General features: G+C 40.2%; 1 protein-coding gene across 10 annotated transcripts in view; it reads right to left on the reverse strand.

Annotated features, from left to right (window-relative positions):
• Positions 1–16,927, reverse strand: part of MARK1 (microtubule affinity regulating kinase 1) — a 114,251-nt gene that overhangs the window by 28,011 nt on the left and 69,313 nt on the right. For all 10 annotated transcript variants that reach the window (XR_009555793.1, XR_009555790.1, XM_060246498.1 and 7 more), the window contains exons 6-9: positions 16,350–16,420; positions 13,802–13,858; positions 5,879–6,115; positions 5,677–5,796 (exon numbers count right to left, since the gene is read on the reverse strand). Coding sequence is in view for 8 of the 10 variants with exons in the window: in XM_060246498.1 (XP_060102481.1) it covers positions 5,677–5,796; positions 5,879–6,115; positions 13,802–13,858; positions 16,350–16,420 (485 nt within the window). In the remaining 2 variants the exon portion in view is untranslated. The remainder of the gene's footprint in view (positions 1–5,676; positions 5,797–5,878; positions 6,116–13,801; positions 13,859–16,349; positions 16,421–16,927) is intronic.

Raw genomic sequence — 16,927 nt, forward strand, 5'->3', positions numbered from 1 at the left:
GAGGATAAACATCGGCTCTTCCTTGAACTTTGGGAAAATAGCAGAGAAAGTAAGACTCTGAATTGGTAACTGACTTTGACTGTCTCTGCATCGGCAATTGGCATTGGCAACTGACTTTGATTCTACTGTGTGACCGCTGTCTCTTTTCTTTTTTCTTTTTTTCCCCTCATTTTTCACTTACTATTTACAACGTCTTTTCTTAGGAGAAAAGGTCTCGTTGGGACTTGGATAGGGGATAGGGGAGAAGAGGAAAAAAAAAGGGGGGGAGTGAATCCTTGATGACCTTAAGGGGGCAGTTGTAATTTAGAAGTAGAAGGTGGCGGCTGTGGGAAATTCTATTTGAAACTCCGCTTGAAATTTGGATTAGAGAGGAAAGTTCTGATCAGAGAGGAGAAGGAGGAGGTTGTTTGAAATTCCGTGTGAAAATTTGTCTAAAATTTTGTTTGAAAATTGGATTTAGAATTTGGTTAGAGAGAAATTCCTGACCAGAGAGGAAAGCGTATGCTTTATCCAAGTAAACAAGGGAAATAGGTATTTCAAGCAATAGTTTAAGATGTCACAGCAAGTGAAAGCCAAGTCCTCGCCAGGGCAACCAAAGTCAATAGGAGCAACAATCTCCCAAGATTCCCTCAAAGAGATTCAACAATCCTTTTTAGAGGCCTTAAAACAGGCTCAAGCGACATTGAGTACTCAGATAGAAGGACTAGCAAATAAAATAGAAGCTCTAGATGAGAAATGTAAGGAGACAAAGAAGGATATTGCCGAAGTTGTTAATATCACGAAATCTATAGAGGAAAAGCTTAGATTAACAGATCAGAGGATAGGAGAAATTGTGATAAAACAGGAAGAATACGATATTAAAATGGCTAAATTAGAATTGGGACAAGCGGATTATATACTTAGGTTGGTGAATATTCCCGAGGAAAAAGGTGAAAACTTAGTGGAAACTATAGCAGAAGCTCTGACAACTGTTATAAAGACAGATCAAGAGGAGATAGAAAGGGAAATTGATTGTATATACAGAGTTGGATCACACTATGCGAGGAAGAATGATCTTCCGAGAGAGGTTCATGTAAAGTTCGTGCGAAGGTGTATTAAGGGGAAAATCTGGCAAGAATTAAGGGACCAACCTCTTATGATTAAAGGAACAAGGATTAAAGTTATGAGAGAGACACCCTGGGTAATAAGACATAAGAGGAAACTTTATATGAATCTAGCTGCAATGTTACAAAATCAAGGAATAATGTACAGATGGTTGATCCCGGAGGGGTTACTGTTTACGTATGTAGGTACAAGATACAAGATTGATTCCCATGAGAAGGCGGAAGATTTTGTAAGGAACCAAATAAGAACATGGTCAAAGAAACCAGAGAGAAGGAACTCTAAAGAGGATCAGATTAAGGAGAGCCAGAGCGGCCCGGCCGAGTTAGCTGATCTTGCATTTTTAAACGAACAAGAGGAGGGGGAAGTACAGGGGGAGGAACGGAATCTGAGAGAGACCAGGGCACAGAGAAAGAAGAAAAACTTTTAAGCTGAACTAAAGGTTACTGAATCTTATAAATGATGAATCTGTTAAAAATTCTGTCTCTAAATGTTAACGGTCTGAACTCTCCACAAAAGAGGAAACGTATATCTCTTCAATTAAAGAAATTAAACTTAGATGTTATATGTCTACAGGAGACTCATCTGAAAAAGAAGGATGAATTGTTATTATTGAATAAAAAACTAGGGAAGGCGTTTATAACATCTGAGCTCCAAAAGAAAAAAAGGGGATTAGTTACATATGTTAGGGATGACTTACAGGCCAAAATGATTTTCCAATCGGCTGATGCAAGATTCCAGGGGGTTGAAATAATCCAAGAATCTTTTAAAATTCTGTTGGTTAACATTTATGCACCAAATGACAACCAGAGTAAGTTTTACAAGGACTTACATGAGGAAATTAGCAATCATAACTATGATAAGATTTGTCTATTAGGTGATTTTAATGCGGTAACATGCTCAGACCTAGATAGAAGTTCTAGAAGTTTAAAAAAAAGATCTAAGAGGTCTGGAAGTAATACACTACCAGAGGCTTTTTTTAGGTTGGTAGACGAATTTACCTTAGTTGACGTTTGGCGAACCTTAAACCCTACCAAAAGTGACTTTACCTTCTTTTCGGGTAGACACAACTCATGGTCCCGTATCGACATGGTTTGGATGTCGGCAGGATTAATGAAATTAATTGAAGAAATAGAAATTCTCCCTAATACGATGGCCGATCATAACCCTATTATAATGGTAATGAAAGATGTTAAGAAAAGATCAGGGTGGAGAATGAATACCAAACTTCTGGAAGATAAACAATTTATAAATTATGCCAAGAAGGAGATGAATGTTTTTTTCCAATTAAACATGCAGAAAGACAAATCTTATAGTATTTTGTGGGAAACGAGTAAAGCATATATGAGGGGTTTAGCCATCAGCTTTAATGCTTATAAAAGACGGGAGGAAAATAGACTGTTGACAGATCTGACAGATTTAATTAAACGAAAGGAGAAACAATTAAAAGAGAAACCCACCCTACAAGAAATTAAGTTAGAAATAAAGATGTTGCAACATAAGATCCATCTAATACACTTGGAAGAGATGGAGAAAAAGGTCCGGTTCGCTAAAGTACAATTTTTTGAAAATGCAAATAAGCCAGGTAAATGGCTGGCCTATAAAATTAGGAAAGAACGAGAGAGAGAAATAATAAAGGTTTTAAAGGACAAAGATGGTAATCAAAGAGCGCTACTAGAAGATATGAAGCGCATAGTTTGGGATTTTTACTCCTATTTATATAGGGGAAATGAAATTAATGGTGACAAACAAGATATGTATCTTAAAGACAAGATATTGCGAAAACTAACGGAAGATCAGAAGAATATTGTAGATGGTCCATTTACGATATTGGAGACAGAAGAAGAGTGCTAATCTTCTAAGCATATTTTAAGTTTTAAAAAATCTTTGTGCTTGTTTTCATCCTTTATAACGTTTATATCTCCTCTACCTGGCATTACATTATATGACACACATGGCCTGGCCTGACAAGGTTTTATTTATTTATGTCAGATCCGCCCCTCATAACAAGTGAGTTTGACACCCCTGATGTAGGCTGTACAGACTCCATGTTAAAAAGATCACATTTTTGTTGCCAGATAACTCAAATTAGAACTACAAAAAGCTAATGTTTACAAACATTATGCAAAGCTAGCACATACAGCTTCTGGAGAGATGCCTACCCATGCACAGTTGTCCTTGCAAGAAGTATTCAGAACTTGAAATCAGTGTGTGGAGACTGGGAACAAGAATGGGACATGCAATCCTGTTCTTCACATAATATACTGAAATAACGTGAGAAGTCTCCTATATTTTGAAGTGCCAGAACCTTTTTACATCTCACTGCCCACCAAACACTGTCAAATCTGCTCCTACAACTTCTTGTGCTATGAAGCTAGCAGAAAATATAGCAAATACAACCCTAAATATAAGCACCATGCATCTTTTGGATTTGAACTTGATGATTTCAAATTTTTGTTATGGGATCACTATCCTTGAATTGACCTCTTCTGATCCCAATTGTTCCACTTTACAGAAAAATATTATAACAATGTATGCTCCACATCGGTGAAGCAGAAACTACCCGTAACGGTATCTCTCTAGTTATCTGACAAAGAATCAGTCTGCATGCAATCATAGGCAAACAGGGCTATATCTCCCATTTAGTGTTCAGGTTATCTATGTCAGAAAGTCATTAAATGAGATTAATTTGGTGGAACATCATCTCTAGCTACAAAAGCAGAGCTATGAAGATGAAAGAAAGGTCACTGATGACGAATACATATTGTCTTTCTGAAACCATTTTATTACTTGCTGCAATTTTATTGGATATGAATAAGTAGTAAATCTTTCTGGGATACTGAACTCAGAAACAATCATGGGCAGGTTTTTAAATGTGCCAGACTGACTGAAGTATTTTACTGAAACAATGCCCAACAACTTTCACGCCAAATGACAAGGGGAAACTTGCACAGAAGTATCTTTTAAAACTAAACCATCTTAAATAAAACAAGCAATGTTAAAATTACTAAAATGAAGTGATAGGTATTGAGAACCGTTACCTCTTCTTAAGCTCAAACACCTGTTATATTTCATAGAACTCACAAGCACTCTATAATAAAATAAATGTGCAGTAGAAGCATAATCCCAATAAAAATGACATGAATGTGAAAGACAGAATGATAACATAATAGTAGCTAGTTTCCTATTCAGCATCTAAATAGGTTTTGATGTCTTGACCTACACAAAATTATATAATTATAACAAAATTATATTACATTAATTATAACAAAAAATATATTAATAGTAGTCTTCACTTTTCTTACCTTGCTTCACAGTCAAAGGCCTATTTGATTAATCATTTGTTTGTTTAATGGTACTGATCTGAGGAAAAACACCCCAATGCTAAACATATTATATGAAAAAACTTGGATATCAAGGAGTCTGACTTGACAGATGAGCTTCATGGATTAACAAAATTCCTAGATGCAAGTCAGCTTTTTGTAGAAACCAGCAAACTCCTCTCCTGTAGACTAAGCACATGCATTGCTCATGACAGCTATTCACTGTTTCTTCGCATTTGTAGACTCAGCAGGCCCGTAGCTACGTGGGGGGGAGGCCGGGAGGGGCCACGCCCCACTAATCTTCCCCCTGCTTTGCCTTTCTGGCCCCTCCACTGTTTGCCTGCCGCCTTCCTCGCTCACTCACAGCCTTCCTTTCTCTCCTGCCTACTGCCTTCCTTGCCATCCTGCCGCCTTTCTCAGTCGCCCCCCACTTTCCTTGCCTGCCTTTCTCACCTGCCTCCCTTCCTCAGGTCACCCACCACCTTCTTTGCCCAACCACCACCTTTCTCACCTGCCTTTCTCTCCTGCCTGCCACCTTACTTGCCTGCTTTTCTTGGTTGCCTGCCACCTTTCTCACTCGCCTGCCCCGTGGCCCCCATCTAAATTTTTATCCCCTGGGCTCCCCCTATCTAAAATTTTCTGTCTATGCACTAGGATTTCTAGGTCCCTCCTGGCAACTTGGTGGGGGATGGGGGAACCTACAAGGAGAAAGAGGAAAACACAGGCAATGTTGCTAGCATTGCATAGGAAGTTACATCATCACACCAGTGACATCCAGGCAATGTTCTGGTATTTGGGCCAAAACTCTATGGTAGAAGCTGTTTTTACCACAGAGTTTTTGCCCAAATACCACAGCAATGCTCATACACTGCAGGCGTGATGACGTAACTTCCTGGGCAATGCTGGCAATGTGGCCTCAGCTTTCATCTTTCTCCTCATAAGTCCTCCCCACCAGCCACCTGATCAGCCACTGGAGTGCAGGGCCTGGTAGTAGAGGACCCCCACCTCCACAAGGGATGTGTGTCTGACTGTTTCATCATCACATATAACAATTTAGGCTGCACATTATTTCTTCTGCAAAAGAACCTCCAATGTAGAATTTTTTTTAAAAAATAGCCCTCATAGCATGTTTAGAACTGATGTACTAAACAGGAGACTTGGTAGGACAATAATCCATTTGTATTTCAGCTTATTGTACTGGAATCTATTTCCCTTCCCACCCACAAAAGAGGATAATCATTAGGTTACTTACTTCCAAACTCCCTCTCTTGACTGGATTCAATACAAGTAGTTTTTTCAGTAGATTTTCACAGTCTGTGGACATATAGAATGGTATCCGATACTTCCCCCGTAATACCCGTTCTCTCAGTTCCTTTAGCAAAAGAAGAAAGTTATTGTTGAAACAGAAAATCTGAAGACTATTAGAATTAAACAATTAAAATGTTCAGCTGTACCTTTAAATTCTGACCATCAAATGGCAACGATCCACTAACTAGAGTGTAAAGAATGACTCCAAGGCTCCAGACATCTACTTCTGGGCCATCATATTTCTTTCCTTGAAAGAGTTCAGGAGCAGCATATGGAGGGCTTCCACAAAAAGTGTCCAGTTTATTGCCAATGGTAAATTCATTACTAAAACCAAAATCAGCAATTTTAATGTTCATGTCTCCATCAAGAAGAAGATTTTCTGCCTAAAAAGGAAAACACAAAAAATAAAGAACTTTAATGATAAACATCAACATGAAAAGATAATCCCTGGAAAAAGTGGTCATTCCAAAGAGCTATAACATTTCACAAGAAGCATTTTCAAATACTGATAATTACAGAATACAAGTAGGAGGCTTGTGAGAATCCCATCTCCCCCCTCCCCATTGCAGCTCCAAGCCCCACCAACCATTTTAAGCCCAGTGGTGACAGCAATGGTGCCTGGGAGCCACTCTGAGTCTGCAGCAGCTCCCAGAATCCTCTGCCATGGTGGCTGGGTCTAGAGCCTCTCCTGGTGTCCACCACCACCCCAGCCACAGAGCCACTCTTGGTGGATACCTGTGGCAGTGGCTATCACCAGCTTAACTGATGTGTTTGTGTGTGTTGTTTGTTTTTTTTATTATGAAGGGGATTTAAACTTTCAATGTCTTTTTTAACTTTTCAGATTTTTCTGCAAACCTAGGGAGTACCCCAAGTTGCAGAAAAATATGTTTAGCATAGTGGTGACTGCAATCCACAGATTTACGTATTGCAGATGGGGGCCACACATTGCTATTAGATATATAGATAACATGTATGAACCCACAAGGACTTGAGGGAGGTACCTCACTTTCCTCTCCCGTATTTCCTTTTTCCCTTTCCTGAAAGTTACATAGCCTCTCCCCTTTTCCTGCTTCCTTCTCTCCGACTAGGGCTGCCAACCTGAAGAACTCTAAGAATCACAATGGGTCTCCGAACTACAAAGATCTGTCCCCCTTAGGGCTGCCGGCTCCAAGCTGGGAAATTCCTAGAGATTTGGGGGTGGAGCCTTGGGAGGTCCAGGTCTGGGGAGGGAAGCAACCTCATCAGGATATAATGCAACAGAGTCCACCACCCAAAGCAGCCATTGTATCCAGGGTATCTGATCTCTGTTATCTGGAAAGCCACTGTAATTCTGGGTACTCTTCAGCCATCACCTAGAGGTTGGCAACCTGATTTCCCATTAAGAAAATTGCCACTTTGGAGGGTGGGGTCTATGGCATTATAGCCTTCTGAGGATGCTCTCTCTCCTCAAATCCCACCATCCTCCTCGACCCCCCTCCTCGGCTGGCTGCTGCCCAGGATCTGACTCTCCATGGTGTCGGGGAGGTCTCTGCCACGTTGGGTGGCTGCGGGACCTGGTGCAGCTGCCGCCTGGCTCCGGGAGCCGCTGTGGGGCATTGTGGTGAGTGGGGGAGCCTTAGGTGGTCTCGGTGTTCGGCGTGGGAGGGCCCTTGCTGGTGGGGCTCAGATGGGTGGGTGGCCGCGGAGATGATGACCTCCCCCCTTGGCCGAGTCCTGCGGCGGGACAGATTTTTTTGTTCTCCTCCTTTTTATCTGTACAACCCCATAAAACAGCAGAAAAGAGCAAGAGTCCGGTAGCATCTTGAAGACTAACAAAATTTGTGGCATGGTATGTGCTTTTGTGAGACACTAAGAAGTGAGCTGTGACTTGTGAAAGTTCATACCCTGCCACAAATTTTGTTAGTCTTTAAGGTGCTACTGGACTCTTGTTCTTTTCTACTGCTATGGGTAGACAAATATGGCTACCATCTTGATCTATCCCCATAAAACAAATGATGCTGGAAGTATGTGACTGGGCCAAATCACTCAGTGAGCTTCCAGAGCAAGATGGGAATTCAAACCTGGGTCTCTCAGATCCTACTATGAAGCTCTGCTGCAACACATTGGCTTTCATAGAGTGATTGCTGCTGAACAGTAGCGAGCAGCCAGGCCTAATTGAGTCATGCAAGTGAGGTGGTATCAAATCATCCAGAGGTTGCTATTGCCGACATCCTGGTGGGACCTGGAGATCTTCCAGAATTACAACTGAACTTCAAAAAACAGAGATCTGACCCCTGGGGAAAACGACTGCTTAGAAGACTGGACTCTATGGCATTATATTTGGCTGAGGCTTCTCCCCTCACCAAACCATGTATTCCTCAGACTACCACACTGCAAAATCTCCAGGAATTTCCCATCCCGGAGCTGGCAACCCTAATCAGGCATGGCCCCAACGAGTCCTCCCTCAAAATCAAAATTAGGCCTGGAAATCACCCTACCTCTCATCTCTTCCTTTCTACTCACTCAAATCCAGCCTAGAACACTATGGTTGCCAAGTCACTGAGGAAGTCTGCTGCTTAAAGTTACAGGTGCTCTTTTTATCTTTTTTTAAACTCCCTGTTTTGGGTTTGTTTGTTTTTTTAATTTCACATTTTCTTGCAATCCTGGGGCTCTTTTCAGGTTTGTAGAAAGATCTGTTCTTTGCCTATTCGTATCAACAGACACCGGATTTAAGCATTCAAAGATTTGGCCAATGTTACTATTAGAATATATGTTTTAAGTGCAGAAGTCTGAAAAGATGCATATTTAGAATAAGAAGAAAGCTGGAACTTTTATCAGTTGTGTCATACGTGATTTTACTGTAGCTCATAAGCATGACTGCTGCTATCAGCCAGAATAGTACAAAAATGTTATAGGCTTAGTAAAGGTTTCTTTTCTTTTAGTGATGCTATTTTAATTTGTTTTTATACCCCAGCCATTTAACTGATGGACCACTTTTAAAATTCTGAGCAGTGTATATAACGATCTGTGCTGGTCACAGACCATAAGAAAAAAACTGAATTGAATTACAAATAATTAACTTGTTAACATAAACTTGTACTGCAAGCCATACTTGTGCTATGTTATTATGATAGACAACCTTACTTTGAAACTCTTGGCCATTCTTGATATACAGTGAGACTTATTTTGTGCTGATGTCTTGGCAGACTAGGCAACTGAGGCCTCCAGACTAGGCAACTGTTAGTAGCCATTATGGGCGCATGCTCAGAACCTGAAACTTTAATCCTTTTTATTCCTGACAGATGAACTTTAAAGTTTTCTGTGTTTTTTTTAAGGTACTATAAGTTACAGAACAATGCTCTTGGGCTCCATCTGCAGCCAGCAGTCTAAATAATCACGGAAGCACTGTGCTGATCCACCCAACCAAATAACAATTCCCAAGAAGCTCTATGAAAAGACACAATCTGTAATACTAGGAACCAGCTGAGAACACCACAAAGCTCATAATCAGAGGTCTAAATACAATATGAGCATTGTTTGGATATTGTCATGGATGTGGAGAAAACACTGGGATAGCATCTAAACAATGATGCTCAGTTTAGGAATTCAAACAATACTAGCCTTACCAAAAATCATCTACTGATTCCTATCTAAAACAAGCAGATTTAGTTGTACCTCTTTAGGAAAGCATAGTTTTGTATGCTGTCTTGATTTCCTCATCATTATAGTCAATTCCAAAGCCCATACAAATGGATTAATCCATTCTTTTAGTGTTAAAAAATGTTCAATCTGATTTCAGAATTAGATTTTCTAGCTTCATTTTTCAAAGTGAATCTCATGGTGTCTCAATCACTTACTTTAGCAGTGGACACTTTATAGTGACTTTCAAGGCTTTTTTGGTAGAAAAGGCCCAGCAGGAACTCATTTGCATATTGGGCCACACCCCCTGACATCACCCTTGTTTCACATGGGGGTTTTCTGTAGAAAAAGCCCAGTAGGAAATTTACATATTAGGTCACACCTTCTGATACCAAGTCAGCCAGAACTGCATTCCTGTATGTTCCTGCTCAAAAAAAGCCATGGTGACTTTCATTTTGAGAGGGCTCTATGATTAGGCCCAGAATGAAAACCAGATTTTGAGAGAAAAACGAGCCAGCAATGACTTTTCAAAACTCCATGAGAGATGAGGAGAGCCAGATAATGACTTTTGCAGCAGGTACAGAAAGAACAAAGTAGATTTGGGAAATGTTAAAACAAAAGACTCTTTTAGTAGCACAGCTGTTTACAAAGAAACAATTTTTGCTGCTCTGTTGGATTTATTTTACTATTGAATGATAGCCATTAATTTGCCACTGTCAATGCATCTAATGTCACTGTGGCCCTATCTGTGGATACTTAAATCCAGAGACTGGAGCTATGCAAAGACAAGACAAATATTTCTACAAACCTGAGAAAAATCCCAGGTTTGCAGGGGGGGGGGGGGGAATCTGAAATATAAACAAAGAAAAAAAATGACACTGCAAAATTGGGCCATAGTTTTTCTGGGTAAATCCTGCCGGCGGGAGGGAGGAAGGAGACAAGGGGGCAGAAAAAGGTAGGTCAGCTGGTGGGTGAGAAGGACAGAAGGAAGCAGGGAAAGAGGAAATAATGAAAAAAAGACACCCCCCCACAAATGGAGACCCTGCAAAGATCTGCAGGGCTCATCTTACTTTTTCCTGCTTCACCTTCCCCACATTGGCAGATTTTGCCTCGTCTTGGTTCAGTTCCTTCATACATATTCAGACAGAACCATGACACTTTCTAAAACATATCCATATAAGCCCAGTCCATGTGGAATGTTTTCCAAGCATCTCACCACGATTAAAGACCCATTAGGACAATCTATCTTTTCCTGTCTCTTCACTTTCAAATTCCCCAATTCATAAGAACATAAGAGAAGCCATGTTGGATCAGGCCAATGGCCCATCCAGTCCAACACTGTGTCACAGTGGCAAAATTTTTATATATATATATATATACACACACACACACATACACACATATATACACACACTATGGCTAACAGCCACTGATGGACCTCTGCTTCATATTTTTATCTAACCCCCTCTTGAAGCTATCTATGCTTGTTGCCGCCACCACCTCCTGTGGCAGTGAATTCTACATGTTAATCACCCTTTGGGTGAAGGAGTACTTCCTTTTATCTGTTTTAACCTGACTGCTCAGCAATTTCATCGAATGCCCACGAGTTCTTGTATTGTGAGAAAGGAAGAAAAGTACTTCTTTCTCTACTTTCTACATCCCATGCATTATTTTGTAAACCTCTATCATGTCAACCCACAGTCGACGTTTCTCCAAGCTAAAGAGCCCCAAGTGTTTCAACCTTTCTTCATAGGGAAAGTGTTCCAATCCTTTAATCGTTCTAGCTGGCCTTTTCTTGACTTTCTCCAATGTTATAATATCTTTTTTTAAGTGCGGTGACCAGAATTGCACACAGTACTCCAAATGAGACCACACCATCGATTTATACAGGGGCATTATGATACTGGCTGATTTGTTTTCAATTCCCTTCCTAATAATTCCCAGCATGGTGTTGGCCTTTTTTATTGCAATCACACACTGTCTTAACATTTTCAGTGAGTTATCTACCACGACCCCAAGATCTCTCTCTTGGTCAGTCTCTGCCAGTTCATACCCCATCTACTTGTATTTGTAGCTGGGATTTTTGGCCCCAATGTGCATTACTTTGCACTTGGCCACATTGAACCTCATCTGCCACGTTGACGCCCACTCACCCAGCCTCAACAGATCCCTTTGGAGTTCCTCACAATCCTCTCTAGTTTTCTCCACCCTGAACAATTTAGTGTCATCTGCAAACTTGGCCACTTCACTGCTCACTCCCAACTCCAAATCATTTATGAACAAGTTAAAGAGCATGGGACACAGTACCGAGCCCTGCGGCACCCCACTGCTTACTGTCCTCCACTGTGAAGACTGCCCATTTATACTCACTCTCTGCTTCCTATTAATTAGCCAGTTTTTGATTCACAAGAGGATCTGTCCTTTTACTCCATGATTTTCGAGCTTTCTAAGGAGCCTTTGATGAGGAACTTTATCAAAAGCTTTCTGGAATTCAAGGTAAACAACATCTATTGGGTCTCCTTTGTCCACATGTTTGTTCACCCCCTCAAAGAAATGCAACAGGTTAGTGAGGCAAGATCTTCCCTTACAGAACCCATGCTGAGTCTTCCTCAATAACTTGTGTTCATCAATTTGCCTACTCATTCTGTCCTTGATAATGGTTTCTACCAACTTTCCCAGTATTGAAGTCAGACTGACTGGCCTGTAATTTCCCGGATCCCCTCTGGAACCCTTTTTAAAGATGGGGGTGACATTTGCTACCTTCCAGTCCTCAAGAATGGAGGCAGATTTCAATGAAAGATTACATATTTTTGTCAGGAGATCCACAAGTTCAACTTTGAATTCTTTCAGAACTCTTGGATGTATGCCATCCCGACCTGGTGACTTAGTTTTTAATTCGTCTATCAGTTGTAGGACCTCCTCTCTTGCCACCTCAATCTGACTCAGGTCTTTCAACACCCCTTCCAAAATTAGTGGTTCTGGAGCGTGCAAACACTTCTTGTCTTCCACAGTGAAGACGGAGGCAAAAAATGCATTCAGCTTCTCAGCCATTTCCCTATCGTCCTTCAGTAATCCTTTTACCCCCTTGGTCATCCAAGGGCCGCATTGCCTCCCTGGCTGGTTCCCTGCTTCTAATATATTTGAAGAAATTTTTATTGTTGGTCTTTATGGGGTTTTTTGCAACATGCTCCTCATAGCCCCTTTTTGCCTGCCTGATCACAGTCTTGCATTTGATTTGCCACAACCTGTGTTCCCTTTTATTAATCTCACTTGGACTAGCTTTCCACCGCTTTCATTTCAGAGAGCTAACCATGGTTAGATTTACATTTGCACCAATATTTTTGCTCCAAATCACAGTTCACAACCACAAATATAGGAATTAACCATGATTAGTAAAACCACTACTGCAGATTTAATGATAACCATAGTAGTTAGTTTCCAGAATGAAGGACACGGAATTCACAGGCTGAAGAGGAGAATGAATGTGAGTAAACCTGATAAAGAGGGGGAGAGTAACCCCAGTCTCTGAAACATAATTAGAAGATGAGGCAGCATTACTTTTGTTCTGGGCTACAGTGAAGAGATTCAGGATTGGAGACTAACAAGTTTTTGGCTAGGGGTGTCTGCATTGCTCAATGGTAGAAGAGAAGGGGTTAATGTAAAAAAGTGAATTGAAGCACATGTTTAACAATGAATAAACAGGACATGGAACCCAATGAATGATATGAGCAGAAAGGGGATCGGATGTTGCCTCCATGACATAAGCATCAGGGAGCTGGTATTACATCAGCAACACATATATTTACACATCTCTGTTACCAGTAGGAAAATATACTGTACATCACTATATTTAAGAAGAAGAGACTGGATTTATACCCTGCCCTCACTTGGAATCTATGGTTGGCTTATAATCTCCTTTCTCTTCCTCTCCCCACAACATACACCCTATGAGGTAGGAGGGGCTGAGAGAGCTCTTTCAAGAAAATGCTCTTCAGAGAACAGGTCTGAGAGAACTTGTGATTGACCCAAAGTCATACCAGCAAGTGCATGTGGAGAAGCAGGGAATTAGATCCAGTTCTCCCAGATTAGAGTCCATGCTGTTAACCTTTACACCAAACTAGCTCTCATTAACAGATATGAATGCATAACAAAATGAGGTTTTATTTGGAAGATATAAAATTTAGCAATGAAATGTTTCAGTATTTACTCCAATGCAAGGCTGGTGTTTCTCCAGGTATACCATTAAAAAAGAAGAGGAAGAAAGGGGGGTGTCATCTTACATTCTCATACAAGTTACAATCATGTCCAGTAAAAAGAAATTGATGGATAATTAATTCTTTTTGAAGGGGGTCATCTTCCTTTTGAGTGGATATGGCATTTCAAAATATAATAAGTCTAATTATTTTGGTCCAGCATATTTCTAATTCCTGAATGAAATAAAGTAAACATACCTTAAGATCACGATGAACAATGCATTTTTGATGACAGTACTGCACAGCAGACACAATCTGAAATACCACCATGATTATTATTAAGAGAACATCTACAAAAAACTCAATACAATATATTGCAAAAAACTATTCTAATTTTATCTCTCAGTATGCCTTACTAGATGCTTAAGTCTGTATGTTTAAACTTACATTTTAAAACATTCCTTTTGCTTCAGATAATAATTTTATAAGTATAACTTAAGAACCTGCATGATTATTCATAATGCAGTTTTAGTTTAACAACAGAAAGAAGGATCACCATGTTAATGCCATCTTTGAAAGACCCAAATATACTGTAAAAGTAATCACTGTGGATGATGTCAGGGATTGATACAGTCAGGAATAGGGGTGTGCATTCAGTTTACCTGAACAACACCACCAACACCAAAAACCTGAAAAAATACCTTGCTGGGGTTTATTGGGAGGGTGGGAGGTTAGCCAAAAAGAAATTAGAGTTTCTATTAAATGTCTTCTGAGTTCACTTGCCAAGTTGTGCTGCAGCACAGCTTGGAGAAGACATTTAAAGAGGCTGCAGGCTCTTTAAATGCCTTCTGAGTCCACTAGCTGAGTTGCGCTGTGGCAGTAGCAGTGGCATAGCTTGGAAAAGGCATTTAAAGAGGGTTTCTTTATCCAAGCTGCGCACAACTTTAAATGCCTCATCCAAGCAATGGCACAACTCAATGAGTGAAAACAGAAGGCATTTAAAGAAAGTCTCTTTAAATGTCTCCCACCCCCTCCATTGAAAGCAAACTATGGCTTGGAATATCTTTCACAGATATTGTGTGGCTCTCAAAGCCCTCACTGCCCCATCAGCCAGCTTTGAAAAGGCATTTCTCTTTTTAAATTACTTCTCCAAGCCAAGCTTGCCAGTGGCTTGGAGAATGCATTTAAAGTTAAAGATGCTTTCTTTCCACTCCCATCTAGTTACCTTCCTTCCTTCCAACTGACATTCATGTCTTTCAGCTCTCAAACATCTAACATTTATTCTATGTGGCTCTTACATTAAACAACTTTGGCCACCCCTGCAATTGAGTATGGGAGCATCTTCTTTGGGGGCCCACTGAATTAGACCCCCTGGTCCAATCCTTTCAAAACTCTTTTTTTTTGGGGGGGGGGGGTTGAAGAAAGGTACCAGCAGCTATGCTGCAAATTTGGTGCTTCTGCTTCAAAAAACAGCCCCCCAAGAGCCCCAAATACCCCTGGATTGACTCTCCATTATACCCTATGGGGACCAATGGGTATAATATGGTCCAGTAGGTATAATATACCATTGGGTATAATGGAGATGGAAAAAACTGGGTTTCCTGAATATTTCCTGAATCCAAATACCATACCAGTTTTGGGATTAGGGAACATTATGAAATACCGATTTTTTGGGGGTCCAATATACCTGAACCTGAAAAATACTTTTTTTTTTTTTTTGCATACCCCTAGGCAGAAAGCTGCCAGCACCTAAAGGAGGCCATGGCTGACCCTTGCACCAATTTTAACTAATTTGGAGTGGGTCTGAAAGTGTGCCCTTTGATGTTTTCCTCTGAAGGCTCTCCAAGCCAGAAATGGAAGATCAATCACCCCTGAAATGTCACCTGGAGCTAGATTCAACTTCAGTCCGTATTATGATGGATCAAGAGGTAAAGATCCAAAATACAGCAATCTACCTTGAATTGACTCAGCCTTCATATTTCCTTTCCTTACATACTATAGGAACCAAAAGTTTTAATATGCTAACTAATTTCTTTGACATTCACTAAACATTTTCTCCCCAAACCAGCCCACTCATTTCTAAATTTACTTCTTCAGCCAAATATAGAAAGTAAGTCTAAGAAACAATGGCCCAAATGGAGAATACTCTGTTAAATTTATTTGACAGAACAGAGCTGGTATTTATAAACTGTATTCATGCCAATAATGAATATCAGTAAACCAGTTTACTGATATAATGAGTTTAATAATATTGATGAACACTATATTTTCAGTGACAGTTCAGATAAGGATTTTAGGGATTTCCTCTTGATTCTCCCCACCCCACCCCATCAAATCACAGCAACAAATATTCAGAGGTCGTTTGCCATTGCCTGCTTCTGTGCCATCCCCTGGTGTTCCTTTGAGGTCTCCCATCCAAATACTAGACACGGCCAACCGTGCTTGGTTTCTGAGATCAGGCAAGATCCGGGCTCTTGATTCTTACAATAGTTCTGTTCTCAAAGATGTGGAGTAATTTGCAATGTTTTATTTTATTTATTTAATTACATTTATGAATCGCCTAATCCCCACAGTTGTTGCCTTTTAAGAATATTTACTGTAGTTTATATCAAATAATCTAGTACAAAGAATTAAGGGAAACAACTTCTACCAATTCTCCCTCTCTCTGCAGACCATCATTTTGCCCCCTTTGCTGTTCCTAAGCTTCAAGAATACTCTAATTTCCAACATTAGTCTTCAGCAATAAACCATACTTTCAGCACAGACTTTCAAATTCTTTTACTGATGGCCTACATTTAATCTGTACCTGTCTAAATTTTGCACGTGCTTCTTTCTCTTTCATTCGTCCGTGTGCAACCAAGTAGTCAAATACTTCTCCTAAAACAGAAATAATAAAATTAAACTGTACTGAATTCAAGATGAAAAAAGACAAAAGTATTTGAGAACCCAGCTGATGGATAAAATTGGATGTGCTTTGACTTTTTGCATTTCCTCAGGAACACAATTTTGGTCAAAGTATTCTACCAAGGCCATAACCATGGTTCAGTAGATCCAGGATGCTCAAAGATATATTCCAAGTCCTTTCCCTGGATTTTCAGTTCTCATAAAAAGTGGAAAGAAATTAACCCCTCAATCTGGACAACAGAAAAGGCACTCCAGTTCCCCATATTACATAGAAGACCTCTTTCTATTACCTTCAGCGTCAACAATTCCCCATTTTAGCAATATTTTACCATGGGATAAGAGTTCACTAGTAAATGTTCTTTATAACAAAGGCAGCCCTGGATCAGAACTTCTCATTTAGCAACCTCTACACTAAACCAATTAAATCAAAGTGGTTAAGCTTAATTGGCAGCTTGAGTGAAAAGCCATTACAGTGAGGTA

The sequence above is a fragment of the Heteronotia binoei genome, chromosome 1 (genome assembly GCF_032191835.1).
Source record: "Heteronotia binoei isolate CCM8104 ecotype False Entrance Well chromosome 1, APGP_CSIRO_Hbin_v1, whole genome shotgun sequence".
Lineage (NCBI taxonomy): Eukaryota > Metazoa > Chordata > Lepidosauria > Squamata > Gekkonidae > Heteronotia > Heteronotia binoei.